General features: G+C 48.8%; 7 protein-coding genes across 7 annotated transcripts; 4 read left to right on the top strand and 3 right to left on the bottom strand.

Moving 5' to 3' along the window:
- Nucleotides 1-413: 413 nt before the first annotated feature.
- On the top strand, nucleotides 414-1,889 carry N7481_001230 (uncharacterized protein; the record flags this gene model as incomplete). The annotated part of the gene is made up of 1 exon (XM_057260449.1): nucleotides 414-1,889. One exon carries the CDS (start codon nucleotides 414-416, stop codon nucleotides 1,887-1,889), a length of 1,476 nt encoding a protein of 491 aa, XP_057128281.1.
- A 5,817-nt stretch (nucleotides 1,890-7,706) lies between these two features.
- On the bottom strand, nucleotides 7,707-9,007 carry N7481_001229 (uncharacterized protein; the record flags this gene model as incomplete). The annotated part of the gene is made up of 5 exons (XM_057260448.1): nucleotides 7,707-8,035; nucleotides 8,094-8,161; nucleotides 8,208-8,325; nucleotides 8,392-8,767; nucleotides 8,834-9,007. The coding sequence occupies 5 exons, from the start codon at nucleotides 9,005-9,007 to the stop codon at nucleotides 7,707-7,709; spliced, it is 1,065 nt and encodes a 354-aa protein (XP_057128280.1).
- A 986-nt stretch (nucleotides 9,008-9,993) lies between these two features.
- On the top strand, nucleotides 9,994-11,825 carry N7481_001228 (cytochrome P450; the record flags this gene model as incomplete). Its single annotated transcript, XM_057260447.1, has 4 exons — nucleotides 9,994-10,642; nucleotides 10,697-10,815; nucleotides 10,878-11,648; nucleotides 11,718-11,825. The coding sequence occupies 4 exons, from the start codon at nucleotides 9,994-9,996 to the stop codon at nucleotides 11,823-11,825; spliced, it is 1,647 nt and encodes a 548-aa protein (XP_057128279.1).
- A 486-nt stretch (nucleotides 11,826-12,311) lies between these two features.
- On the bottom strand, nucleotides 12,312-13,653 carry N7481_001227 (uncharacterized protein; the record flags this gene model as incomplete). The annotated part of the gene is made up of 2 exons (XM_057260446.1): nucleotides 12,312-13,549; nucleotides 13,620-13,653. 2 exons carry the CDS (start codon nucleotides 13,651-13,653, stop codon nucleotides 12,312-12,314), a joined length of 1,272 nt encoding a protein of 423 aa, XP_057128278.1.
- A 409-nt stretch (nucleotides 13,654-14,062) lies between these two features.
- N7481_001226 (putative DNA mismatch repair protein (Mlh3)) lies at nucleotides 14,063-17,024 on the top strand (the record flags this gene model as incomplete). Its single annotated transcript, XM_057260445.1, has 2 exons — nucleotides 14,063-14,306; nucleotides 14,368-17,024. 2 exons carry the CDS (start codon nucleotides 14,063-14,065, stop codon nucleotides 17,022-17,024), a joined length of 2,901 nt encoding a protein of 966 aa, XP_057128277.1.
- A 2,360-nt stretch (nucleotides 17,025-19,384) lies between these two features.
- N7481_001225 (uncharacterized protein) lies at nucleotides 19,385-20,502 on the top strand (the record flags this gene model as incomplete). The annotated part of the gene is made up of 3 exons (XM_057260444.1): nucleotides 19,385-19,665; nucleotides 19,778-20,045; nucleotides 20,110-20,502. 3 exons carry the CDS (start codon nucleotides 19,385-19,387, stop codon nucleotides 20,500-20,502), a joined length of 942 nt encoding a protein of 313 aa, XP_057128276.1.
- Nucleotides 20,503-21,819: 1,317 nt separating this feature from the next.
- N7481_001224 (guanine nucleotide exchange factor) lies at nucleotides 21,820-25,547 on the bottom strand (the record flags this gene model as incomplete). Its single annotated transcript, XM_057260443.1, is given in 4 exon segments — nucleotides 21,820-22,854; nucleotides 22,878-23,813; nucleotides 23,827-24,891; nucleotides 25,005-25,547. 4 exon segments carry the CDS (start codon nucleotides 25,545-25,547, stop codon nucleotides 21,820-21,822), a joined length of 3,579 nt encoding a protein of 1,192 aa, XP_057128275.1.
- Between the last annotated feature and the right edge of the window lie 469 nt (nucleotides 25,548-26,016).

Below are 26,016 nucleotides of genomic sequence, written 5' to 3'. Positions count from 1 at the left end.
AGAGGGCGTGGAACGAGGAGGTAGTAAATCAGAGAAGGGCAGTGGGTCAAAGTAGCGAATCAGAAGACAGGATTTGGCTAACAGCAACATCAAAGATAAAGTTTTTGACAACAAAGTTATCCTGCGGGCGATAGTAAACCCTTTCTCTCACTTCGTTTGTTTCAGGGCATTCGTTTCAGGGCACTGTATATTACATGACGCGGGTGAAGCCCAGGTGTCTAGCCTCATTTAGTTCAGTTTCTCTAGTCCCCGCTAATTCCAAGGTTTCTAGTCCACTCCACTCAGCCGGAAACTGGACCCTTTCGGGGCACCGTCCTATTTTAGTGGAGGGTTCACCCACATTTTGACTTCTTAATAAATTCGCAATTTTCGGCCCATTGATATATCTTTCAGGGATTCACTACTCTTCCAAGATGGCAACACAAAGCTCATGGTTTCTGCGTTTCCCCCCTGAATTGAGTGCATCCATTGTGTCCTTTCTGCCAAACAAAGATGTCAAGTCCTTGCGTTTGACGTGTAAAGCCCTCGGCGAGATTTCACCATTCTCCTCCTCCCGCGTTTTTCTTTCGGCCAACTCGTTGAACATCCAAGTTTTTCGTGCTATAGCCGACCATCCAAAGTTTCGCCACCAAATCAGAGAACTCATCTGGGACGACGCACGGTTTGTAGTCGCGCCGTTGATATGGGAATCCATGCGTCCAATCATCGAATCCGAACGCATGGAAATTAAATCCGATGAGGGATGTCCTATCTGGTTTACGGAGCAATGTGAAGAGAACCGCTATACAGTTAAGCATCGGAAATACCGCGACGTGAACCGACCTGACCAGGTTGCACGTCAGCACCAGATGGATGCCCAGATGCCGTTGAAAGCCTGCTGGAAGTATTATCAGCAACTATTGGATGATCAGGCAACTGTGATAAAATCTGAGGACGACAAAATAGCCTTTCTTTACGGCCTTGAGCGATTCCCTGGGCTCAAAAAAGTGACCGTTACGCCTGCGGCCCACGGCTGGCTGTTTTCTCCTCTGTACGAGACACCTATGATTCGAAAATTTCCATACGGATTTAACTATCCGATTCCGCGAGGATGGCACTACGATCCCGTTGATTCTCAGGTTGCCGAGCCGCTACCGTGGTCTGAGGTAACCGATGACTACAAGGAGCTATGGAGAGGGGCTCGGATTGTTCTTCGCCTTTTGTCACAGGAGAAGCATAATGTTTCCCAGCTGAGCTTCGATTCCAAGCAACTCCACACCGGACTAAACTTTTTGATTTTCGACCGGCCGTGTGAGGAATACAATCAGTTTGCGTCTATCATGAAACTTCCGGGCTTCCAGCGTCTTCATCTGTCTTTGCTTACTGGCAGCAGTGGTATCTGGACAGGATTCCAAAGCGGATTATTCCGTCAAGCTATGAGTCTGGCGAAGGAATTAACCCATGTTCATTTATCAACTACATACAATAATGGGTCTGACTTTCCATTTCAGGATCCATCTATTCCCCTGAAGGAGGTTCTGCCTATTAAGCAGTGGCCGAACCTGTCTCACTTGGCGCTCTCTAATTTCAGTATTGATACGTCGGAGTTTATAGACATACTCAAATCGGCACCATCCTCATTACGATCTCTTGACTTAGAATTTATCGAGTTCCCCTCTGATGAATTGTGTTTGACTGGTCTACTAGAGAGGATGCGAGAGGAACTGGATTGGACTGAGAGAGATCAGTCACTACAACCGACCGTCGCGATCGCAATGGAAGGCCAGCGCAGGTGGCCGGGGAGGTTCATCAAGCTTTCAGATGAGGTGGGAAACTTTCTCTATGGCTCTGGAGAAAACCCCCCTGAATGGAGCAGATACATGCACCCCCAAAAACGGATACGGGACTAACCATGACCTTTTTGAGGCAGAATACACTCGGCCCAACGTCAGTTTCATAGAACTTAAGAAACTTGGAATTGTTTCTTAGAAATGCCATTTAGCTGGTCACGAGCCGAAGGTTTGAATGTCTTGCATTCAGCTTTCATCTTGGAACCTTCGAGGGTCATTGATATTCACTCTTGGGGAACGCGGCGATCATTTGGGCTCGAGCGGGGTAATTTTCCATCTACGGATAAACTCTATTTTCGACACCACTCCGCAGCGAGATGATATTCGTGCCTCTGTAATTTGTCTATTATTCCAATCGAGTTCCATGTCGGACATATAAATATATTGTAGGAACAAGAATCAGAAGGTTCAACAGGTTGCCGAATCTAATTTAATTACTTCTATATATAATTTACTTGGTAATTAGGGACTGTGCTTATAGTTTTACGTTATTTAGCTAGTTTCTTTGACTTTATATATCAGGGATTGTAAAAAGTAAGAGTTGTATTATAAGTCTCTCGAAATTAAGGTTTATTTTGGGCTATCAGAAATTATCCTCCGACCCAAAAGTAATATGGGGCGAGCACCTATTTTGGTATAGCCTTAGCTTAGGCTAGGTGCTCAATAGATAGCCTTGGGGGGTCTCTGAGCAATCAGTGATCATTTAGTCAGAGTTACTGAGCGAGTCAGTGAGCGATCACTGACTCTGACCGCCCGTTACGTGATTTAATCCTACAGCTCACTGACTCTGAGCCCGGACTGAGTTTTACTCAGTGAGTCTGAGTCTGAGCGTCCTCACTAAAGCGGCGGCAGTCAAAGGGGGAACCCCCCCACCCGTCATAAGGAAATCCCCTACGTAGAGCTACATATGTAGCGCACTGTGGCGCTAGAGTTGATCTTCAAACTTGCTGTGGCTAAGCGTTCATTAACCAGTTGGCTGACAAGTCCTTGGTAGTTTCGAACTGCGCCTGTTGGCGGATTGAAGTAACATTCATATTTCCCAGGTCACCTTGATATCACAATTATCCTTATTGGGGGGGCTGAAGGTTATGGGGTATAAATTCAGAAGGTTTATTACAGCTCTTATGACATTTGTCTCTATTTGGGGGTAGCCTTATGTGTGACATGAAATTTCCATCTTGGCCTCCCTCTGGGGCTCCTAAACCTACTGTGACCCACTATAAGAATATGGAAGCCTACTTGGTTGTTTGATCATAGTAGTTGTCACCGAGGTTCTAAGCCTCCGATCGTTCTCTGATAGATATTTAAAATGAACTGCCCGGTGCTCAATGGATATCAGAAACCATATCCAGCCCTTTCTTTCCTCTATAAATATCTTACCTAAATTGATCATAACCTCTCGCTGGGACCAATTAATAGTGAGCAGCATTCATGTGCAGGCATAGGAAGTCTTTGCATAACGAACGTAGTCGATTATCAATTCAAAGTTCTCACCAATAGTGATCTTAGCAGCCGAGTCAATGACCCCCTGTCGATATTACAGAAGCTCCCTAAGCGAAATGGCATTGGCCTTGGCATGGTGTACCCAGCTCATTTTTCAAAAGTAGCCGAGACGATCCAGATCCAGAATCAAAGGATACGCTGCATAATGAATTGTAGCAGCAGTTGCCTAGGTGGAACGAGCTCGCGCGGTTTTACAAATTGTTATGTAAGTGGGATTACTATATAAGATCGATTGTCGCTTCCAAGTTTGCTGCGAGGATGATCCAAGGTCGCACAGCCTCCCCTGCAACTGTGTCATCGGACGATGCATGGTGTGATACAGACGATTCGTATAGCTAATGGGCTCAAATACATGGGTTAGCTCTGAAATTGTGCTGAATATATCTTCGGACGGTCTATCTACGAGTTTTACATTCACAAGGCCCACTAGTACTAGTAAGCTTCAAGGTAGGCAATATCCTGCGTTTGGATAGTATTTCATATTTGCCGCCAGGGGCTTTCAAAGGCATGGTGAGTTAGTATCGGTATAATCTCAATTTGTGTAACATATCTAAGCAGATTGTAATAGATACGCCTTGTCACTCGGCGAGAATTGCTCTACTTCGTGAGTACATCACTAGCTTCAACTCTAGACTACGTGCCGAAGAATACGATCTAAATGAGTAACTACAACGCAGATCTGTAGAGACTAGGCTAGGCATAGCTATTATCGCCACCATAGCCACAAAAATCTTTATCCGAGTAGAGGGTAGGACCCGTTCGAGAGGGTCACACAATGAGCATATAGAATCAACCCATTCGACCTTACCATTTTGTTATCAGTTAACATGTGGAAGGTTTTTGAACTTCTATTTTAGCCTCTTAAAGTCTTAAATTCCACTTGATATATAATCCTTGAACGATTAGGAGGCGATTAAAACCGAGGACTGACCTCATCTGAAACCTCGCTGATGCCATCTATTTCCTGCCTGGCGTCACCAATCATGGCCAGAGCATTAAGTTTTCTGTTATTCCTTGGTAAGAATTAATCAAAAGCTTTCCAATTTTACCTAAGCCTGACCGTCTGAATGTAGGGATTTTATTCTCTTCGTTTTGTCATGTTGAAGCAAAACCTGAGAAGCCCTCTTTGAGCCCATCTGCAAAACCTTCGAGGACAAGGCCACCAAGCGCAACTATCACTGTCGTCAGTACAACGGCTGTAGCTAGCAATGATCTAGAAATTCAATGCGCTTCCTTCTTTCCATGGAAACCTGTATGTTGCTAAACTTGTGCCTCCCACTTATGTATTAGAAAGTAATCTAAACATACCACAGTGCCCGACTGGCGAGTCATGTTGCAACTTCTTTTGTGTGAACACAACTTCCAATGCTCTTAATTGTGGGAACTGTGGCATGACAGTGCGTTCCAGCCTTCCAATTAAATTCAACCACCCAGCTGATGTCCTGGTAGTGCGCTGGACAATTACCTGGTTGCTGCTCCGGGGCTTGCACCGATCTGGGAACAAGTCTTCAACATTGCGGCGCATGCAATGCCACAACCGTATGTCTTAATGCCACCTTTTGCCAGTTTTGGCTTTGGATGTTGCATTATATTAACATCTATCTATAATACAGTGTTCAGGAACCAACCCCGCCTGCTGTTCCGGCCAGTGCGCAGATCTCGCTTCTTCCACCCTGCATTGTGGAACCTGTCAGGCAAATCCAGTGAGAGATTCTGTTTTTCAAAGTCGCTACCATGGTTTCCTTGACTGAAATCGCCCTAGTGTCTTGGAATTCAACCCGCATGTTGCTCAGGTGTATGTATGGATCTCGGCACAAGTCTTCAACACTGTGGCGCTTGTAATGCCGTTCCTGTAAGTTTTCTATTCTATATGCGATGGTTCACACCGCAGGCCATTATCAACTCTTACTCCATAAAAGTGCTCTGGGGTCTTACCCACATGCTGCAATGGTACCTGTGCCGATTTGACTGGATCTGCAAACAATTGTGGATTATGCGGCTTGAAGGTGAGATTGCTTTCTACGATCAATGTGCCTGCATCTTTCATTAAGAAGCTACTAGTGCTCGGGTGTCAATCCAGCCTGCTGCTCCGGCATATGTTCAGATCTGAACTCGGATATACTCCATTGCGGAGCATGTAATGGGACTCCATGCATAGGCATTGTACCTGTTTGCTGTTCTGGTGAGTGCACTGATCTTGCTACCGATGCTAACCACTGCGGCAAATGTAATACCACTGTTAGTACCCTGTTTTATTGCGATGGCCGGATGACATGCATTGAATAGTTTGGATTTTTCTAACTATCACCATTCACAGTGTACCGGTACAGAGCCATCATGCTGTCTGGGAGGATGCGTTGACATTGCCAATGATCCTAATCATTGCGGAGCTTGCCTTGCTATTCCTTGTCTTGGACTCAAGCCGGCATGCTGTTCTGGGCAATGTAGCGATCTAGCTTCAGACAGCCAGCACTGTGGAACCTGCCTGGCTAGTGTAAGTATCGAGCGACCTTTTGTTGATTTCCTCTTCCATTTTTCAGACACTCTACAAAAGTAATGACAAATCTTTGGGTCAACAGTGTCCACCAACGGCGGCAACCTGCTGTTCTGGGAACTGCACAGATCTAACGACCAATATCAGTCACTGCGGCGCATGTATTGCTTTACCTTGCCTGGGTCTACAGCCAGCTTGTTGTCACGGAACCTGCACTGAGTTGGCTGTAAGTAAAACTCATTGCGGATCATGCACGGGACCACCCTGTGGTGGCTTTCTTCCTGCATGTTGCAATGGCACATGTGCCGACCTCGCCTCAAGTCCGATACATTGTGGGAACTGTGTCTCGCCTCCATGCACAGGTGGAAATCCAGCTTGCTGTACTGGGGTCTGCACTGATCTCAGCACTGACATCCTCCACTGCGGCAACTGCACAGCCTTCCCATGCCTGGGAGTCATACCTGCGTGCTGCAATGGAACCTGCACCGATCTGGCCTCGGATAAGATGCATTGCGGCTCTTGTTCTAAGCCAACTTGCACTGGTGTCAACTCGGCCTGTTGTCTGGGAACTTGCAGTGATCTAAGCTCTGACGTTAATCACTGCGGGGCATGCGTTGCAATCCCCTGTCTGGGAGTTAAGCCGGCATGTTGCAATGGAACCTGTATGGATTTAGCAACCAACGTCAATCGCTGCGGCTCTTGCTCGGCTCCACCTTGCACCGGGGCTAACCCAGCATGCTGCAATGGAAACTGCACCGATCTAAGTGTTGATGTGAATCACTGTGGCTCTTGTCTCTCCCTGCCTTGCCTTGGCTTGGTCCCTGCTTGTTGTAACGGAACATGTTATGATCTAAGTGCCAGCCTCATGCATTGTGGATCTTGCAATACACCTACCTGCAATGGCACATTCCCTGCATGCTGCGGAGGCACATGCGTTGACTTGGCATCGAGTACTGCCAACTGTGGACAATGCTTCAAGTCGGTATGTCTAATAAAAATCAACAAGCCATATTCTTCTACAGGCTTTGCGATTCAAATTAGACTGACATTTCTCTTCAGTGTCCACCTGGTCCCGGAGGTGGTGGTTGCGTGAACGGCATCTGCGTGGCTTGCCCGTTAACTAGCCCCTTCTGTCCCTCGGCCAGAATATGCGTAAGTCGAATAGTCCTGTTAATTTTCGGTTTATTGACGCTAAGGAACAATTCTGCAGTGTCCAAGCGGTACAGCTTGTGTGACGGGTGGACCCCTGCCTGGGTGCTGTCTAAGTTCGAATCTTTGCCCGCCTGCATCGGCTCCGACTGGTCCTAACATATGCGTAAGTTACTTGTCAGGCATTTTGCTTCACTCTACCTGCTTTAAACTGGCTGACCGAATACTCCTCCGACACAGTGCCCACTACCCTGTGGCCTAATCGGAACTAACAAAGCCTGTATCGGTTTCTAGATATTCCCTGAAGCTGATCACGGGGGAAATTTGGGGAAAGCTAGGACTCAAAAGTAATCATCGATATAGTTACTAGGTATTTGGGAATGAAGTTCCATTGTCATTTATATCATGAATTCCACTTCTCATACAATCATAGACGATTTATTACAAGAAATTGTATGTTGAGAAACCGATTTACTTCTACTAGAACGACGTCACCTGAGATGGTCCTTTTTATTATTACTTTCGCTTTTTTCTATATGCTATATTCTTACTTTTTGGGCTGAGACAAAGCTCACAGTAAATTTATAAGGACAAATCATAGCATCGACAGCTGGCAGATTCTAGCAAACACGAAATATACCAATATTTTTGTGTTCTTACGGACAGGGAGCCAGCTCTCATGTATTCGCAAGTCTTTTCAACAGTCGATATCCAGGCCCAAAGAGTAACCATCAAGATCTGTTGTATGTTACTGAAATTTCCGTTGTCATATTTATGGTCTCATCTCCTTTGCCTGGTGATTGGGGTTCCAGAACCGCCGCTCGGCTTCCTCCGTCATGGATGGTTGTATGTCCGATATCCGTTTGTGTTTCTCCTTGAGCGTTATCGAAAACTTTTTGCTGGGATGAATCCGGCGGGTAGGATATCATATCATAATTTTGCCTTGCGGAGGATCCAGGGAAGACTCTAATCAATATGGGTTTAAGCGCAGGGATCGAGGCGGCGGTGATCGCCAATCCATCTTCGATAGCGGCCCACCACAACAGTGGAGCGAGCTCCCCTTTCAAAAATATTCACATTAGCCAAAAAAGGGTCGCTTTAACGAGCGGATCTCTTACATGTAAAATCAGACTTAGCAGACAGCGCCACTAGATAGGTGGTTTTCACTATCGAGGCAGCACCGGCACTGTGATGACTTAGCGCTGAACATCTCTTTTGTAGATGGAACTTACAATATGCCGAGACTCATTGCAAAAGCCACGCCCAACTTTTCTTTTCTTTTCATCTGGAGGTTCCAAACAATAGTCCATGGAAGCAAAGCTAATACAAAGTCTTGGGCGCCGGAATAGGCTGTATCTCGGGGTTAGAACACCCATTTCAAGGAAATGGAAGAGAGGAAAGAGGTGGATCGCATACCGCCGACAAATAAAGAAAAGTTTGTGAAGACATTGGATGGCCAGCACTCTGACGGAATAGCTGGATTCCAAAGATGACGTGGGTCTTTACATTGAACGAAGATGAACAATGCCGCGAGAATATTAACCAAGTTCATTGTCACGATCACGAACCATAGTAGAATAATCATCCACCTGTGGACCACGATTCGCAGCAGTGTCACGGCGAATGATGTCTTTCCTAATGTACAAGCCATAATCGCCAATGCCTCCCCAATGTCGCACAAGAGAGCCACATCAATGAGGTGCTCGGGCTTTTCGGAAACTATGGCAAGGTGTCGCCCCAAGCCCAAGGTAGAGGCAACATGGCATACAGCAGCGTAAGCAACTAAACAGCACTACAGGAATGGCCATCTGGTTAATCTTTGGGGGAAGTCCAAATTGGAAAGGTAAAATTTACTCACAATAGCGATGATGATGATAAAATCATCCCAGCCGAAAACCCGTTTCAGACACACTCTCACATACAGTCTCATGCAAACAAAAACCAGAGGGACAATGGCCATCACCCACATCACCCCCTGGACTGTCGAAGACCTGCTTTCGGCGAGGTATGATGCGGACACATCACTTTCCATTGTAAAAAAGACCTACACTTCCTAAGATGTCGCAGGTCTCAGAATGTATCTGTGAAAATCCACCTCCTTACCCCGTGGGCGAAAGAAGACTTTTTAAGATTAATTCTTTCCTCCTCTCCTGGCACTTCCCGACATAGACTAACGATTTTCAGCAGTATGACAGGCGCCATCTGTTGGTTCGGATATCTCAACCGGCTTATTTGGTGGGGAGTTTGATCTGTACCCATCGCGTTTCGCGCCTATCATATCATCGAAGGATCTATCAAATTCATCAGCTTCGCTTACGAGTAAACAGATGTGGGCCCTGTCATCCCGAGGATGTGGGAACGTGCCCAGCATCGTCCCCGTCAGGTAACTAATTCTTTTTCCCCAAAAACTCCACTCTACAGGTTTTGTCAATTTGCTAGACTTTCTTTGGGAATTCCCAGATGGCCGTAATATTGCAGAAACTATTCAGGCAAAGTCACCAAAATAGGGAACCGGTTGAACACTTTGCGGGACGCTAGATCAGCGCTGCTGCTGTCAAAAATGAGAATACTAGGCTCCATGAGCCTGTCTGGGAAATATTCCGCTGGAGCTAGCCACTCACCACGAGGGGAGTAACAACTCCGTACTCCACATCCCGCCCTGCCCCGTGTCGGAGAGCTACGAAGTTGACTAAAGATAGCTAGGGACTCATTAGTCGCGTTTCCAAAACGCCGGAAACCGAGTAAACGGAGTTCGTTGTGCTAAGTCCTCCGCCATGACCCCCTGTTCATTTTTTTGCAGACAATTCCATTGGACAATTGGTACGCCATTCTTCACCTTCGGCATCAAGCGACAGAGGCCCGTCGTGGCCTATGAGAAGCTACCAAATTGGAATTCGTGTCCCCGCACTTATAGTGTTCTTTAGTCTGCTTGCAACTTTCAGCTTGTGAAATTCTTGAATCCCCCCTGAACATTCCACCGGTTCGCTGAAGGAGTTGTATTTACATCAGCTTCTGAAAATGGCGGTGCTGAGTTCACTTCAATGCGATTTGTGGGTGCAGGGACTTGCAGCGCTTGGCCTATTGGTCTTGACCAAGCTTTTATGGGATATCTTTCTCTCGCCGTTGAGAGCTGTACCCGGCCCTTTACTGGCCAAAAGTACGAACCTGTGGCGGGCATTTCACACCTTTCGTGGCCGTGTAGATACCAAGCATGTTGAATTGCATCGCAAGTATGGCGATGCTGTGCGAATTGGTCCAAATTGTGTGAGCATTTCGGATCCGAATCTGATTCGAACGATTTACTCGACACGTAATCCGTGGAAAAAGGTACTGCGAAACAAATCACTATATTGTTCGGATTTTCCCTTGCGCATTTGCAATCCTTCTCTGCTAACCTTTTCTTGCGTAATAAAGAGTGATATGTACCGACCGAATGATGTCCTCATCGAAGGGCACCGTATGTCTAACCTTTTCAATTCTCAAGATGAAGATTGGCACAATCAGAATATCCGCCCGATTCGTGGACTCTGGAGTATGACCAAGGTTTTGGAATACGAGCCTCTGATCGATGAAACTATAACCAAGTTTGTGGAAAAAGTCGCGATGAAATTCGTGGATGGTGACAGTGCGGGCACAGTCTGCCCAGCAGATGAATGGATCGGGTTCTGTGAGTGATAATGCAAAGCTCGAATGGAAAAAGTTCACTAATTGTGGAATCTAGTCGCCTGGGATGTCACTGCAAATTTCAGCTTCGGCCGCCACTATGGATTCATCGACCAAGAGAAAGATGTCGATAACTTGATTACAGACTCGACCGATGGTCTCTTATACTTTGCTCCGGTAGGTATCACATCCCTGCAACCTTGTTAGCAACACTGCTAATTAGATTGCCACCCTTATAGGTCTCTCAAATCCCATGGATCGACAACCTTCTAGACAAGAACCCCATCAAGCGGATCGGACCAAAGCCCACCCTAACCGGCGTTCTATACGCCTTCAAGGTCGTCGCCGAGTATCAAGCCCAACTTTCGAACAAAACGATCACTGCTGGCTCAGTTGATCACACGCTGGACAAATATCTGCAACTGAAGGAAACATACCCAGACATGGTCAATGACCACCAAATTGTGAACTGGTTGATGCTTAGCATCTTAGCTGGAGGAGATACGAGTTCCGCAACGATGCGCGCCATCCTATACTACCTAGCCAAGTCGCCCTCTTCATCTGGAAAGCTCGCAGCTGAATTGCAAAATGCTTCTCTTCCCACCCCTGCCCCTTGGAAACTGATTCGGGATCTTCCCTACCTCGATGCTGTCATCCGCGAGGCAATGCGCGTCAACCCTGGTATCGCCATGATATTTGAACGCGTTGTGCCAGACGAAGGATTTACTCTCCCGGATGGACAGTACCTCCCTGCTGGCACGAAAGTTGGAATCAACCCTGCCGTGACAAACAAAGATTATGGGGTGTTTGGAGAGGACGCGGATGAGTTCAACCCGGATCGTTGGTTCCAGGGCAAAAACGAGAGTGACGAGCATTTCGAGGCCCGCTCGAGACGAATGAAAGACACCGTCGATTTTGTTTTCGGTGGTGGTGGCCGTATTTGCATGGGTCGCTATCTGGCTATGCTGGAAATCAAGAAATTGATTGCCACCCTCTATAACGTGTTTGATGTGAGTGAATCGAAAGCCGTCCCTCTCAGGGACATCTTTATGTGATGCAATAATTAACGCGGGCTCTAGATTCAACTTTTGGACGCAAAACATGAGTGGACATATCGCAATGCCTGGTTCGTATACCAGTATGATATGCCGATGATCATCAGACGACGTGGTGTTGCCTCGCAATAAAGGGCAATGGACAAATGATGATTTGGAAACCGGGTGATGCATTTGGAAAAGCAATTAGTAACAATAGCGTGACCTTGCTTGCTATGGATACAGGGTACAATTTGTAATGTATGCACTCATTGAAATAGGATGCAAAGAGGAATAAAATGAAAAACCGATCTCATCGCAAAAAGGTATCAAATTCCCACCCAGAGAAGAAGTGAAGAGAGAAGAAGAAAAGAAAAGAAAAGAAAAGAAACGCCCAACACTGTCTAACGCCGCAAATCAACCCTCGAGAACCCCAATTTGTTAGTTTCCGTGCGTCAAGTCATTAGTGATATCTTCGGTGCGAAGTAAGTCAATCCGGACTTTGCGTAAATTCGTTTGGTGGTCTTGGTCATCATCTCTTGCGACACGAGATCAACAACCAACCCCTTGCTTGCTTCCAAAACCAGTCGGCATTAGTTCATCTTCGGTTCTTCGTCAAAAATGTCCTCATGCCTCTCTTCAGGACAGACCGCAGTCTTGTCCTCTGCTCTCTTCACCCCGCTCCCCCTTCTCCTCCTCATCGCCAGGAATCTCTCCCCATCCGGAGCTCCGTCGACTAACGCGGCCAGATGCCATAGCAAGAGGGCTAGTAACGCCGGTGATGCTCGCAGCGGTACTGTCATTCCGACCATGAGAAGGTGCACCACTGCGAATACTTGCTCCATCGCCGGTGCCAGTGTTCTGCTTTCCTGTGTAGTGGCTGCCGCGCTCTCCGGCGCCGCCCACCATGGGAGCTGTACCCGATGATGAGTAAACGCTGATACGCTCAGCGCTAGCCAATCCAACTACACTTGGTCGGGTGAGAACACCCTGTGCATTGAAGGCCGAAGTGTTGGATGGTTCGACTACGTTTCCACTGAGAACGCTCAACGGCAAGCTTTCGCGACTCCCCCCGAAAACTGAGGATGGCGCCAATGCACGAACAGAAGCATTGGTGTCCAGGGAGTTGCGGCGACGTCGCTTGGACGAGCTCGCCAAAGTGAGAATCGAAGCATTATCCGTCAGGACATTGTTGGCTGTTGCGGTGTTGTAGGTCATTGGTTGATTTTGGGGTACGAGGTGCGACGGAACAGCAGTGGCGGGTGATGTAGAGCTCGGAAATTGGTGTGAAAATTGAACTTGTTGGTTGGTGGAGCCCTGGGTCGAATTGCCATGTGAATGACCTTGTTGTCCGTTCGGCGCGGGGTATAGTTGGGTGGACGGCGCCGCCGATTGCACCGTTGTCAAGGTTGTAGTCAATGATCGAACTGAAGGCGCAGGTGACGAGAATGTGCTCCCTTCTCCTCCACCCTGGGTGCTGATCTCTCCGCCGCCCGTCGCCAATGTGCCTGCCTTGGAGTATCCAGCGTCGGAGATCGCGGTGTCCCCATTAGTCGAAATAGTCGGGGCATTCGATTTGGCGCCACTTGTCGCATGGATTTGGTTCTCGTAGGCGGAATAAACTAGCGACGGATCACTTCGCGAGCGTGAGCCTTGTTCATCGCGATTCCCAGCCTCAGAATAGGAGTCATTGTTGTTCGGGCGGTTAATATTCCCGGACAGCGGGTACGGATTGTTGCCTTGACCGTTGCTCTTCTTGCCCTTATTATTTGTCTGTCGTTTGTGAGACCAGCGGTGGCTTCCCGAGTCGGAGGAACTCTTGAGACTGGCGAGACGTTTCATCCAGCTCGAGAATGGGCGACGGCGACCATTGCGATCTATGGTTGTATACCCAACGATTAGCCAAGCACACTGGGGTACGAGAGGTGGGGAAAGGGAGAGACTCACCATGCGCGCGAGGAAGACCTTCAGCAGTAGCCATAGTGTCAAACAATTGAAAAAGCCAACCGGGAAGAGATCAACTCTCACATCAAGTCAAGTCAAGTCAAGAAGTCAAGTTGTCGTGAGGAAGAGAAGCGCACCGAGGCAAAGGGGCGGGATGACTATTGTTCCGCGATCATGTGCTCTTGTCTATCATTGCCTTTCTTCACTTCACTTTGTCACTTTACTTCACTTTAACTTCATCACTTCCACTTGACAACTTGGAATTATATTCGATTTGGCATTTCTCTAGCTGCATCCTGTTGGTCACATACCACTTCTCATATGGCACCCGGTTGAAGCCACAGCCATCATGCACTGGCGATATTCCCGCGATCTGTGGAATCCTATACGGAGTATGCCTTGCTGAATAACTATACACCACCCTTTGGACAAGGTTTTATCCTGCCATGCCTTCGCCCGGAGATCTCAAACCGCTTCCCTCCGATGTGATTGCCAAAATCAAATCCTCCACTTCAATCAACCATCTCAATGGCGTGGTGGTCGAATTGGTGAAAAACGCTTTGGATGCAAATGCACGAACGGTTCTCATATCCGTGGATTTCAAACGTGGAAGCTGTATCGTGGAAGACGATGGCAATGGTATTCCCCAGGCTGAATTCGAGACAGCCGGTGGGCTTGGAAAGGCACATTGTATGTTACAGGCAACGTGAGCTCGCGATCTGCGATCAAACCGGCCACTGATACTGTGCAGATACGTCAAAGTTTCAAAAGCCTGGCATGTATGGCCATCGAGGCTTATATCTGGCTTCCTTGGCATCCCTGGCTCTGCTAACCGTGACGTCTCGTCATTCCCAACATACCACCACGAACTCCATCATTTTCCATCACTCAAGACCTGTTGCGCGGCTGACTCCTGCCCCAGCACACCAGAATCTCCGAGTCGGTGACCACGGTACCTGTGTGACCGTCAATGACCTGTTCGGCAATATGCCGGTGCGCGTCAAAAGTCGTGCTCTCGCATTCCAGAAACCAGATGAGCTGGAGCGAGAGTGGGGGCAACTTAGATACTTGCTAGCTTCTCTCATGCTGGCCAATCATCAGCTATCCAAGCTGAATGTCACTGATGTCGAGAGAGGGAAGCGGGTTTCAATTCGGTTAAGAAACGAACAGCCCGATGTGGATGGGGTTAATCTTGGGCGTATTGGCTCGGTTCTATCACAATCTGGCCTAGCCACATCGCCGACCATGAATACATGGCATGTCTTATCTGCCATAGTCCCCGATCTCACGGTCAGCGCCGCTATCTCAACTGAACCCAGCCCTTCGAAGAAGCTTCAGTTCATCTCGCTGGGTAACACGCCAATCTTGTCTTGCAATGGCTCCAATGTGCTGTTCAGCGAAGTCAACAGAATGATTTCTCTGTCGGACTTTGGTAGTACTGGGAATCTATCCCGGGTCGTCTCCCTTCCTCGTCCTTCGTCTGGGCCAGGTCGCTCCGAAACCAGCATGAGTGGCCGAAGCTCAACAAAGCCCGTTAATAAATGGCCGATGTTCTATATAAGAATTGACACGAGCTCATCCCACAGCCTCTGTGATGATGCGGATGACATCGCTCCAGACTCCGAAAAGTCCCTCCAGCGTATCATCGATGTCCTTGGGGCCATGATCTTGGAATTCCTCAAACAACAAAATCTGCGCCCTCGTGCTTCAAAACGACAAGCCCGGCCATCCAGCCGAGTGGATCAAAATAAGACTAGCGATGGAAAAAGCGTCGGGCGTTCTCTAAACTCCAGGCATGGGAGTTCCGTCACAAGCACCGAAGAGGGCTTTGGTGCTCGGGTCAAACTGCCCACGTTTCAACGGTCTCAAGCTGTGAACTCCGGCCAACACTTCAATAACTGGTCAAGGGTTAAATCGGCCAAGGATGATTCATTTCGGGCGCCCTTTCTTGAAACTCCCAGCGACCCGAGAATTAATGAGGACCATCTCCAGGATCGACGACAGTTTCAGTCTCTTCCGGAGCGTCCACGGAATAATAGAAGCCCACAACTCCATGCGAATGATTCAATTTTATCACATCGTCTCTCCGCTAATCCCGTGTTCCCGGCGATGATTCATCGAGATGCAGAATCCGAAGGGGCGGGATGCCCACTGTCTGATGCGCTTCCTGATCAACATGTACCTTGGACCGATCCACGTACAGGAAAGTCCCATTCAATCAACGCACGCACAGGCCAGACACTCGATCCTCAATCGGTGTCCCTTGGACCTAGGTTGCGATCCGGTAGTCTATTTTCTGGTTCGACTGAACAGCCACAGAGAAAAAGCGCCCCGGCGGAGAACGTATGGGTCGATAATCTGCTTAAGTCATGGGATAATCCTATTTTCAGTCGAACAGAGATCCCGGTGCCGAATCTTGACATTGGTGAGAACTATCCACAGAATAGCGTCAACAATTCGCACAGCTGTCTTCAGGACATTGGATCTCTAGGTGGTGCGCGGGTTGCTAAATTTAGAGGCAAGCTCCGTCGACAAGTTCTTGCAGGGGCAACTATCATCTCTCAGGTAGATCGAAAGTTCATTCTTGCGAAGATGGATATCGCCACTCCCGACGGCAATTTTCGTGGCCAAGACAACGTTCTTGTCTTGGTAGATCAACATGCAGCAGATGAGCGATGTCGTGTTGAACAGCTATTCCAGGATATGTTCCTTAGACCGGTTGATTCGACTCATGACAATACAGTCAGCACAACTGATGTCGATCCTATTACGCTCTATGTCTCATCTACAGAGCAAATGCTCTTTCAGAAATACTTGGGATTCTTTGGACATTGGGGTATTCAATACAAACTTGAACCATCTCAATCTGGAGCTATAGTTTTGGTGACTACACTTCCGGTTCTCATCGCCGAACGTTGCCGTCTTGAGCCCGATTTGGTGATTGACTTGCTCCGTCGGGAAATTTGGACAAGGGAGGAGGACGGTAGGGGGGCAGACAGATCAAAGACATCTTTGAAGAACTCCTTGTCCGATTCAGATATATTTCCGTGTGAGGGGGACACCGCCATTGGAGATGATCCCGCCTTGCCCAATTCATGGGTACACAAGTTGAATGGTTGTCCCCAAGGAATCATCGATCTTCTCAACTCCCGTGCCTGCCGAACTGCCATCATGTTCAATGACCCATTGAGTATTGATGAGTGCGAGACAATAGTCACGAGATTGGCCCGATGTGCTTTTCCATTCCAATGTGCCCACGGGCGGCCCTCGATGATCCCTATTCTCGATCTACGGGCACAGTCTGAGCATGTCCATCAGGCTTCTGAGGCAGAAGTCGTACCGCATGACTGCTTTGAAGATAATGCTTTGGACTTTTCAGCAGCGTTTAGACTTCGGTATGGGAATTAGATATCCATAGCCACATACAATCCACATATCTCCACATCGCCTATTGCGGTACGTCCAAATACCCTTTGGTAGAGCAATCGATCTCAGTTATCATCTTCAGCAAGCCACCTACTCGTGCAACCCCAGATGGCTCGTTTCCTGTCGTGAATATTAAAGACGAAGTCGTCTTCACTTAATACCGATCTTTCAAGACTGACGGACACAATTACATGTATGGTAAACTCCTTCTTTGGCCATATGAAATACAAATACACAGACCCGACATTAAAGAAAAGCGATGGCCAGATCATAGAAGGAAAATATCCTGTTGAACCCTCAGCCCGCCACATCATTCCAAGGTTGATGATATGTCATTCAGGGCTTGAACGAACTTGCACGAACCAACCCCTCATCATGCAAGCCATAAACTCATATGCCCCGCATACATTGTTTGACCAGCTTCCGATTAGTCCCAGCTCATTGGAAAGTAAGAAGCATGCAGATTCAGGCATCTGTATTATGCAATGACCACGAACCCTTCAAGTTCACTGTGCGACGAGGCCCTTCCTCATCCCGAACCACATTTACATACATAATATACGATCTGACACGTCCCTTGCATTTTTCGCCCTTCCAAATCGTTGCAGTTCTTAGAAATTTTAGACCTTGATGGGGCACGGACATTCATGTAGGAGAGGAAGTTGGCGGAGGGGCTTATGCAAGGATTATCCTCTCCTGAATAGGTGTCTGCGATAGATCGCTTTGCCCCTCATTCGGAGGTCTAGACGGTTACACACGTGCTTACGGATTGAGACTCTCCGGATTTGTATCATCTGATCGGATAAAACCTTCTTTCTCGCTCGGAGAAAAAGAAATAAGACTAAGATTGGGCTTCGGGCTCGATTGTTGAGTATGACGATGTTTTGAAAAAAAGAACTGACCGATATAGTTTACATGATTACTGATGTCCGGCAGAAGACCACCTGTCTTCCAAGTTCAAGGGGGGGGGGTAACAAAAGGAATTTGAGACTAAGTTGACCTATTGAAGAATTTCTTACAAAAGAAACCTAGTATTCCATGCGAGTTCGATCACGATCAAACATGTGGTGGACGCGTCGACCACTGCAAGTGCACCTGGAAGCTCATGTACATGCTGACCCTGTTCCAACTAATTTTTGCACTTTTGATATTGAAAAGTCCGATTCTTCCCTTCATCAATCCTTCAAGTTCCTGTGAGCAGGACTAGTACCAGTAAATGAATGCAAAAAGGTACATCAAGGTCACCTTCCGTTCTTGGAAGGTTTTAATGCCTATGCAGTGATCAAATCCGAACCTTGGAATAGTATACAAACTAGTAGTTGTATAAATGCAAAATTTTCGCGAATACTTGCAAATCATGCGTATATCACCCCCCCTAGGTAGCATCTCTAATTGTGCTCAATAATCTTTTAAGATTCTCCGACAGAGGCACCGGAAGCTTCCGATATCCATACCTCCCAGTCATCCGGGAGATGGCTATATGAGAATCCTAGCAGTCGTACGGAAAGTCAGTATCAATGATGCACAGACATTTCCCTTCTTGCTCGCATTTCGACTGCCATATACCTAGTAGTGGGAGATGAAATTGACTAAATGTCCCGTCTTTCATACTATCTCAGAAACTTTGCACTCTACCTGTTCAGCCAGGCCCCAGCAGCTGCCGGCCTTCCAGACTTCTCATACGCATGCCATAAGGCGTGTTTTATATACCTTGATAGTTATTATTCCACCTCTACATTGAATCTCGCAACTTAAATCGCCCTGGTTTTCGACTTCTGCGCTAGTCTTTGACGTTCAAGTCTCGCTGAGAAATACGCCTGCCATTTCACCGAATCAAACTGTCGCTATTTGTCTATTTCTTTATACTATATTAACATTTCTTGACTCTCGTACTCTATATAATACTTCCCATCTGCATTTTTCTCGGATTCAATCCTCTTTCCGGGGACCGGGAGTCGCTCGCGCAAGGCCTGCCAGGGGACTGTGAGAGATAAGTAAGCCGATTTCAATTCTAGTATGCCTCTTTCGAAAGGTAGACGTGGCCTAGGAGTGACTGAAATCATTTGATTACCTTGGAACTACCCAATCCGTAGTCGGGGACCTTTTGGGAGTCGGCGAAGCTGCCCCCCAAATTCTGCACTATAAAACCCAGCCCCGGAGGAAAATTCTGGCGTTGTCTTTCTACTTTCTTCATCAGCACCCCGAACATCTGACTATGTCGCAATTTCGAGATAGCGGCGTTCCCCTCTGGGTGCTCGAGCACCAACGGAGAAAAAAAGGATATTTCTACCCTCCTGGCCTGTCTACGAGATAGTCCCGATGGCAACACGATCACAGGCGATATGGAAAACCGTATCGAACTTAATTACCTGGACTACGAAACTGGCCTCACACATCCATCCGTGACTCAATACTTTGGACGACGGGATCATCTGGGCCAACTCGAAAAGCCCACCTTGATGAAGACACGAAGTCGAATCCTCCACGCTGAGAAAAACCCCGACTCTGAGAAAGACCTCAAGTTGCTTCAGGCACTTTCTCACGAGATCGACATCCAACTCGGTCGTCACTATCGAGAACTGGAGTTTGGAAAGGCAGTCCCATATGAATGGGAAGACATCCTGTAAGCTTCTTCCTTCCTTTCTTCCCTTCCCTCCTATCAACCTCCCCCTCCCTCAGCTTGGAATTCAGATCACAGATCCTCCATCTTAATAAACTCTGACTATCTTATACAGCAACTCCTCGCGCGACGCAAAGCTGAAGTTCAACAATACCCAGTCCCACTGTAGAGTCCGTCGGGCCGTGGAAGTCGTCGAAGAACAACGAAACCACCGAATGGCCCTCCTGCAGATGAACGTGCACGCTAACCCGGACAAACCCACCGTCACTGAGCTACAGGTACTACTACAACTCATGAAAGACGGAGACTGGGAAAGAAGGGTCTGGTGGCGACTGAACGACAAGAATGTCTCCATGCACAACAAAACGCACCACGTCGTCCCGGTAAGTCCTTTGCCAGCAGGTCGTCAGACTCACGCACTCATTCACTCTTCTAACATCCTCCCAGGTGCTGCTGGTTACCACCTTCCTTGGTGGCCAAGTCCGCGTTATTTGGGGATACTTCGATCAAAAGCTCAAGGTCCAATACACCGAGCGTCAACAATGTACCTCTTCCAACCTTGGGAAAAGCCTGGATAATTTGATGATGTGGGCCTTGCCGATAGTACCAGAATACACCACACACCTTTTGCCGATGCCCAGCATCGCGGAATCGGACGAGGAGGCTGATTCAATTGAGAGTGACGAGGAGCCACCGGTTGAAATACCACAGGTTGTGAATTCACTCGTGGAAGAACATGGTCAAGAGCTAGTGGCGCTTTACTGCTCGGCTCGCGAAAACACAATGAGCATAAAAAGACGGAAAAATCAACGGAAAGGAGCCGAAAAAAGACGGCGATGAGAATTCGTTTTTACGAGATATTTTCATTTTCATCGCCCGTGGTATTTGAGAAGGGAATGGATGGAACTGTGTGGGGAGACGGCGAAGACATTAGCATGGTTCTCGAAAGATCGAGGAGAAAAACACACGGGCGAGCAGAGCAACTCAACCCAGTCAACCCAATACACCCTTCCCGAACCATGACCCGCGTTGGGTGTTTGTGCCTGGGAATGGGAAAAAGCAGAAGCCCCAGAAAAAGAACGAAAAAAAGAAACGCCCACCCGTACGGGCGTTGTGTGTACGGGGGCTTCCTCTTCCTTATCATAGGGTTGGGGGGGGTCACCCGGGCGAGACTGGCACCTTTTCGCGGTGTCCGGGATAAGTAGCCCGTCTGTCTGTGACGCGGTGAAACTAAGCAAGTCAGTACATATGTGCATGAGATACGGAGGCGTACATAGATATGGGAGAGATTGAAGATACCTCAACGCGGAGGACATACTTTATAAGAGTAGACGATTAGAGAGAGTATAGACAAAGACAACGAGAAAGAGTGTACATACTAGACATACTACGGCATGGCATGGCATGACTACTAGATTACACAAGACGAGACTACATAGGGAGAAATTGATGATCGAAGCTCGTTGCATTCCAGGCAGCTTTTAGCTGCACTTAAGCCGCGAGGCTTATCCTTTCTAGATAAAAAGGATGATTCGCGGGATGGACATGGTGGCCTGTTGATAAACACTGGCCAAAAACCCACACCCATAGCCCCCGGTATTTTCCCAATCCCACCTTAGACCAGAGAGAAAAGACCAAAGAAAGATAAGAAACGAAATGAAAGGTCGATAACCCCGAGTGTACGCCGTTTTGTGCCGACCCAGACCCAGACCCAACCCAATTCCGTAAAGCGCTTTTCTTGGGACCGATTTCCCCGCGGCGGTTCACAGGAAATAATGAAAGATGAAATCAAAAACGAAAAAAGACGAGCGCCGCCCGAAGAGGATAATAATAAAAGGGGATATTCACAGAACATAATGATGGAGAAGCAGGAAAACTTGGAAAGCAAAATATGCAGCCAGCATTGATGAAGATGGTCAAGAGAAATGATAAAATAAGACACGGGGGACCAGAAAGGAAGAAGAAATCGCGGTTGTCATTAATCGTAAATGTGTGAAGGTGATAGAGCGAGAAGGGGGTATCTTGCATAGAGAACGAGAGAGAGAGAGAGAGAGATAGAGAGAGAGAGAGAGAGAGAGAGAGAGAGAGAGAGAGAGAGAGAGAGAGAGAGAGTGTGTGTGTGTATGTGATGAGTGCGAGAGAGGGAGAGATGAAAGTTTAGCCATTCGTGGCGATAGACTTCGGCTTGGAGGGGTTTGTCCAAGAGAGGAAGTCAAACTTGTCTTTGGCATTCTCGAGCATAGAAGGCGGGTTGGACTCAGACTGGGCTTGAGCTTGAGCCTGGGCCTGGGCCTGAGCTTGAGCATGGAGGTTGGTCGAGCTGCCATGAACACGGGGTTCGAGGATCAAGGACCGGCGGTAGAACTTCTGCGCGGTGGATTCACCATTAGAGCGAACGCGAACAAGCTCGTTTTGCATCCAGGTCTGGAGTTCAGGGACCTCGGTCAGGCGGTAGGGAATCTGGAATCGCTGAAGCTCGCCGATAATGCGGGCGGTCTTCATGTGCTTATCGAAATTGATGCCGGCCATCTTACCATCATCCGTCGGCAGGGAGCGGAGGGACTGGTTGCCATGATCGATAAAGGTCAAGTCGGTGAGGTAGGTTCCGAGGAAAGGTAGGCACGGCGGCACATGGTTCTGAAGGCGCTTGCGGAGGACGACATAGTTCCGATCCACACTGACGATGTTTCTCAGATTGTTGAAGGAGTTGTTGGTCTTCTGCGAGACGAAGTCCCAGGTCCGCTTCAGACGTTCGATGGTGGACAGGTTCAGGGCACAGACGATTGCCATGAGACAATCGTAGTTGTTCAGCTCCAAGCACTTATTTCCAACCTTGATCCAGTGTTTGATGGTGGCAGCACGCTTCTTAGGCTCTTCCAAGCACAAGATGGAGTCAGCGACCAGGTGGGCAAGGTCGGTCGACAGAGTGGTCATAGCGCGGACATTGACGGCCAATGAGCCAGACTTGCGGGTCCACTCGGTGTCAAGGAGCTCCTCAGGCAGGATGGAGCAGAAGATACGAGACGCCTTGATGGTCAACTGCCGGGCCAACTCGAGAGGATCGAAGTCCAGGATGCTAATCGAGCCCGAGCCATCCTTCCACTGCTTCAACAGGTGGTTCTCTTTCTTGCCGATGATACAAGGAGGGAGAGGGGTATCAGGGTTGACGTATTGGGCGATCGCGGTGTTGGTCTTGCCCATGGAAGAAACCAGACGGGGACGACGGGGCCGTGGACGGCAGACACCTTCTCGGCGAGCTCGACGAGGCGCTTTCCAGCAGTGGGCAGTTCATTCATGAGACGAGTCTTTGCAAAGTTCAGGATGTACTCCAACGCATCATTGTCCCTATCGTGGCGCCAGTGAGACTCGAGCCAGCCCTTGAACACGTTGTACACGCGCAACCGAACGGGACCAGCAGCGTGAGGTGTATCACCGATGTATTCAAAGCGCTCTGCGAGAGCTTCAGCAAACTCCAGCGGGGTAGCAAAGAGACGGAAGGTGAGGTAGAAGGTGGAGACGAAGGTGGCATCCGGGGTGGATTGGTGAGCAGTGAGCTTCTCGATCAAAGCACACATACTGCCGCCCATCACTTGGCCCTCCCTGTAGACCAATTCATGGGCGAAGGTCTTTTCGAGCAAGTGAGCCTCGGTCTCCTCGTTCTCCTCGGCCAAGGTCGAGTGGCTGAGACTCTCCTTGAGGGAAGGCACCTTGAAGCTATCGGTGAAGCTACCACCAATATCAGGCGAGGTAGCCCTGGTAGAAGTCTGGGAGACGCCACTCATCTCGGAATCACGAGCGTGGCTGTTGTAGGTGAAGCTACTACCCGTGCTTGTCACACCACGACCGAAGGATTCGCTCACGTCAGACTTAGGGTGACTCTCACGGTAGGAATCGTAAGAGGAAGAGAAGGATTGACAGTTTTCAAGGTGAGTGGGAAGGATGGCGGAGTTGGGGAGGGAAGAAAGGGCAGAAGTGTGAGAGGAAGAGAGATGAGAGAAGAAGGAGGGAGTTGTTGGGTTGTTGGCGGTGTTGGCGCTGGCGGCATCGGTGAGGGCGGGAGTGGAAGGAGCAGTGGCAGTCAGGGAAGTCGCGATGGTCGCATTTGGAATTTGGAGGGGGGGGCGGGGGAAGGCGCATTCCCTTGTCCGTTCCTTCCTCATTCACTTCAGTCACTTCGGTTCCTTCCTCTGTTGATTCAGTCAAAGTCACGGGGTCGGTCTTCTCCTCCACAATATCAGGTACCCCCTGACTGGGCGTTTCCTCGTCAATTGCTTCCAGTTCGATATCTCCATTCTGCTCCAGAACCAGTCGAGCCTTGGCCAGGCAGTTTCCTGCAGCCCGCACACAGTCCGTCGCCGCATCGACCAGTCGCTTACCCTCATCCGGCATAAAGACAAGATCATCTTCCTGCGCATGAGCCGGACGGAAGACATCGCGAGCAGCGTGGACGAGTTCGGATAGCTTCTCACACATAGCCTCACGAGCCTCCTGCAGGAGAACGCTACGCTGAGTGTCATGCTCGCAGACAGCTTCAACCACATTCAACAGAGCCCGACAGGACGAGACGGCTTGTTGAGTGGTGGTCACCAGCTCCGTCGAGGAGCGAGACTGCATATGCAAGCCGATGAACGACCCAAGAACACCCAAGAAGGCATCGTAGGTAGTGCCCAGTCGGTCCGAGGCCAAATTCTCCGCACGAATGGCAGATGAGGGTCCGGAGTAGGAGACTCGGTGAGATACTGATATCCTCTTCGTTGAAACTGACAATGGGCGGGAGGGCTCGAACATCTCCGTGCGCATCGATGCCTGGCTCATATCCATGCGGCTGCGGCTCATCTGGCGCGACTCATTCCGTTCCGAGCAGCTATCGGGGATGATCGCAGTGTCGGCAGTGCTGAACGAGTCGGATGCTGGGGTCGGGGGCAATTCGTATTGGCTCCGTTCACCAGCGGCTTCCATGTCGGCGATTGTTCGGGTGAGTCCAACTTCCTGATCCCAAACGTCGAGGAACCGAACACCCCGGGTGACGATCTTGAAGGCCTTCAGGAGCATCTCGTCCAGGATGCTTTCAACTTCATCTTCGGCGGGGGTACCGTTGGCGACTTCTTGAAATCGTTTGGCAGTCTTGACTAGCGATGATAGATCGGACAGCAAAGCTTTTCGAATCCTCCGTAGCCCATCGTATTTCTTGACAAGCGGAGATTCCCGCGTCAAGCATTCTGACTTTTCCTGATGAGGGGGTCAGTCTGGTTCGCGGGGAAAGAGGGGGGGAATCATGGAAATCTATATTGTAGTAGATCAGGGCCTCTCGACAGCTGCTGCGATAGCTAACTTGGACTTACCAGTAGAAAGCGGACCCCCGCGATGGGCCCTCGCATTAAATCCTGGTTTCCAAAATCTTTTAATGATGACCCGCATCCTCCACGAATGATGTCCCAGAAATCCGTCAAGGCCTTTAATAACGGACGCATGGCGATTTGGTCGTATGCTTCGCAATAATTCGTCGGTAACCAGCCTCGATGTCCAGAATCTAATAAGGTACCATCGGCCCAGCCATTGGTGTGAACGGAATGGACCAGGATGATATCACCTTGATCGAGGGGTAGAGTGACTGTGGATGGCGAGACATTTCCGGCCGGGTGGAAAGGATAGAATGCGCGGAGATAGTTGTGAAAGACAGCCCTCGGGGCTTCGATTTGTTCCATTATGTCTTGTTCCTTAGTTCCCTGAGGCGTTAATGGCGGGGTGGCCTCCGACTGGCCGTGATTCGAGTAGAAACGAGCCGGCGTTTGTTTATTGTTGGGGTTGGCGTCAACGTCGGCGTCGGCGTCGTCGATAAGCGAATTCGACTTAGCGATGTTTAATGGTGGTATGTTCGGCTTCATTGAATCTGTTCTCTTTATTCTGTATGGTATCTGTTGGACAAGTTGTTGTTGATATTGCTGTTGGTTGTGGTGGTGATTGTTTCTCAGAAACCGCTATGGTCACGGACCGGATGCGCTTAGTCGATGATAGATGCAGTTGACATGCTTTGCTGGATACTATTCCAACAGGATGAATTGGACAGAGTGTCGAATGGTGAATTGAGGGAGAAGAGAGCGGGGAGGGAGGGCGGATCGACAGATGGCTGGGATAATCCTACACATCAAGGTCAACTGGAGCCGTTTCCTAAGGGCGCGGGCGCAGCAATGATCGGGTGGCTGAAAGGACGATAGGGATCGAAGACTGTTTGTGCTCCTTGTGGAGGGGGAAAGAATGCGCGATACCAAGGGAGTCGAGGGAGAGAGGAGTCCCAGAGGAATGCTGGGGGGGTAGGAAAGGGAAACAAAAGAAAGGTCTCGGACTTGGGAGATC

This window comes from Penicillium waksmanii (genome assembly GCF_028829765.1).
Source record: "Penicillium waksmanii strain IBT 27052 chromosome Unknown utg000001l:1.0-4852451.0:1.0-4856178.0, whole genome shotgun sequence".
NCBI lineage: Eukaryota > Fungi > Ascomycota > Eurotiomycetes > Eurotiales > Aspergillaceae > Penicillium > Penicillium waksmanii.
This window is presented reverse-complemented; position numbering and strand designations above follow the sequence as displayed.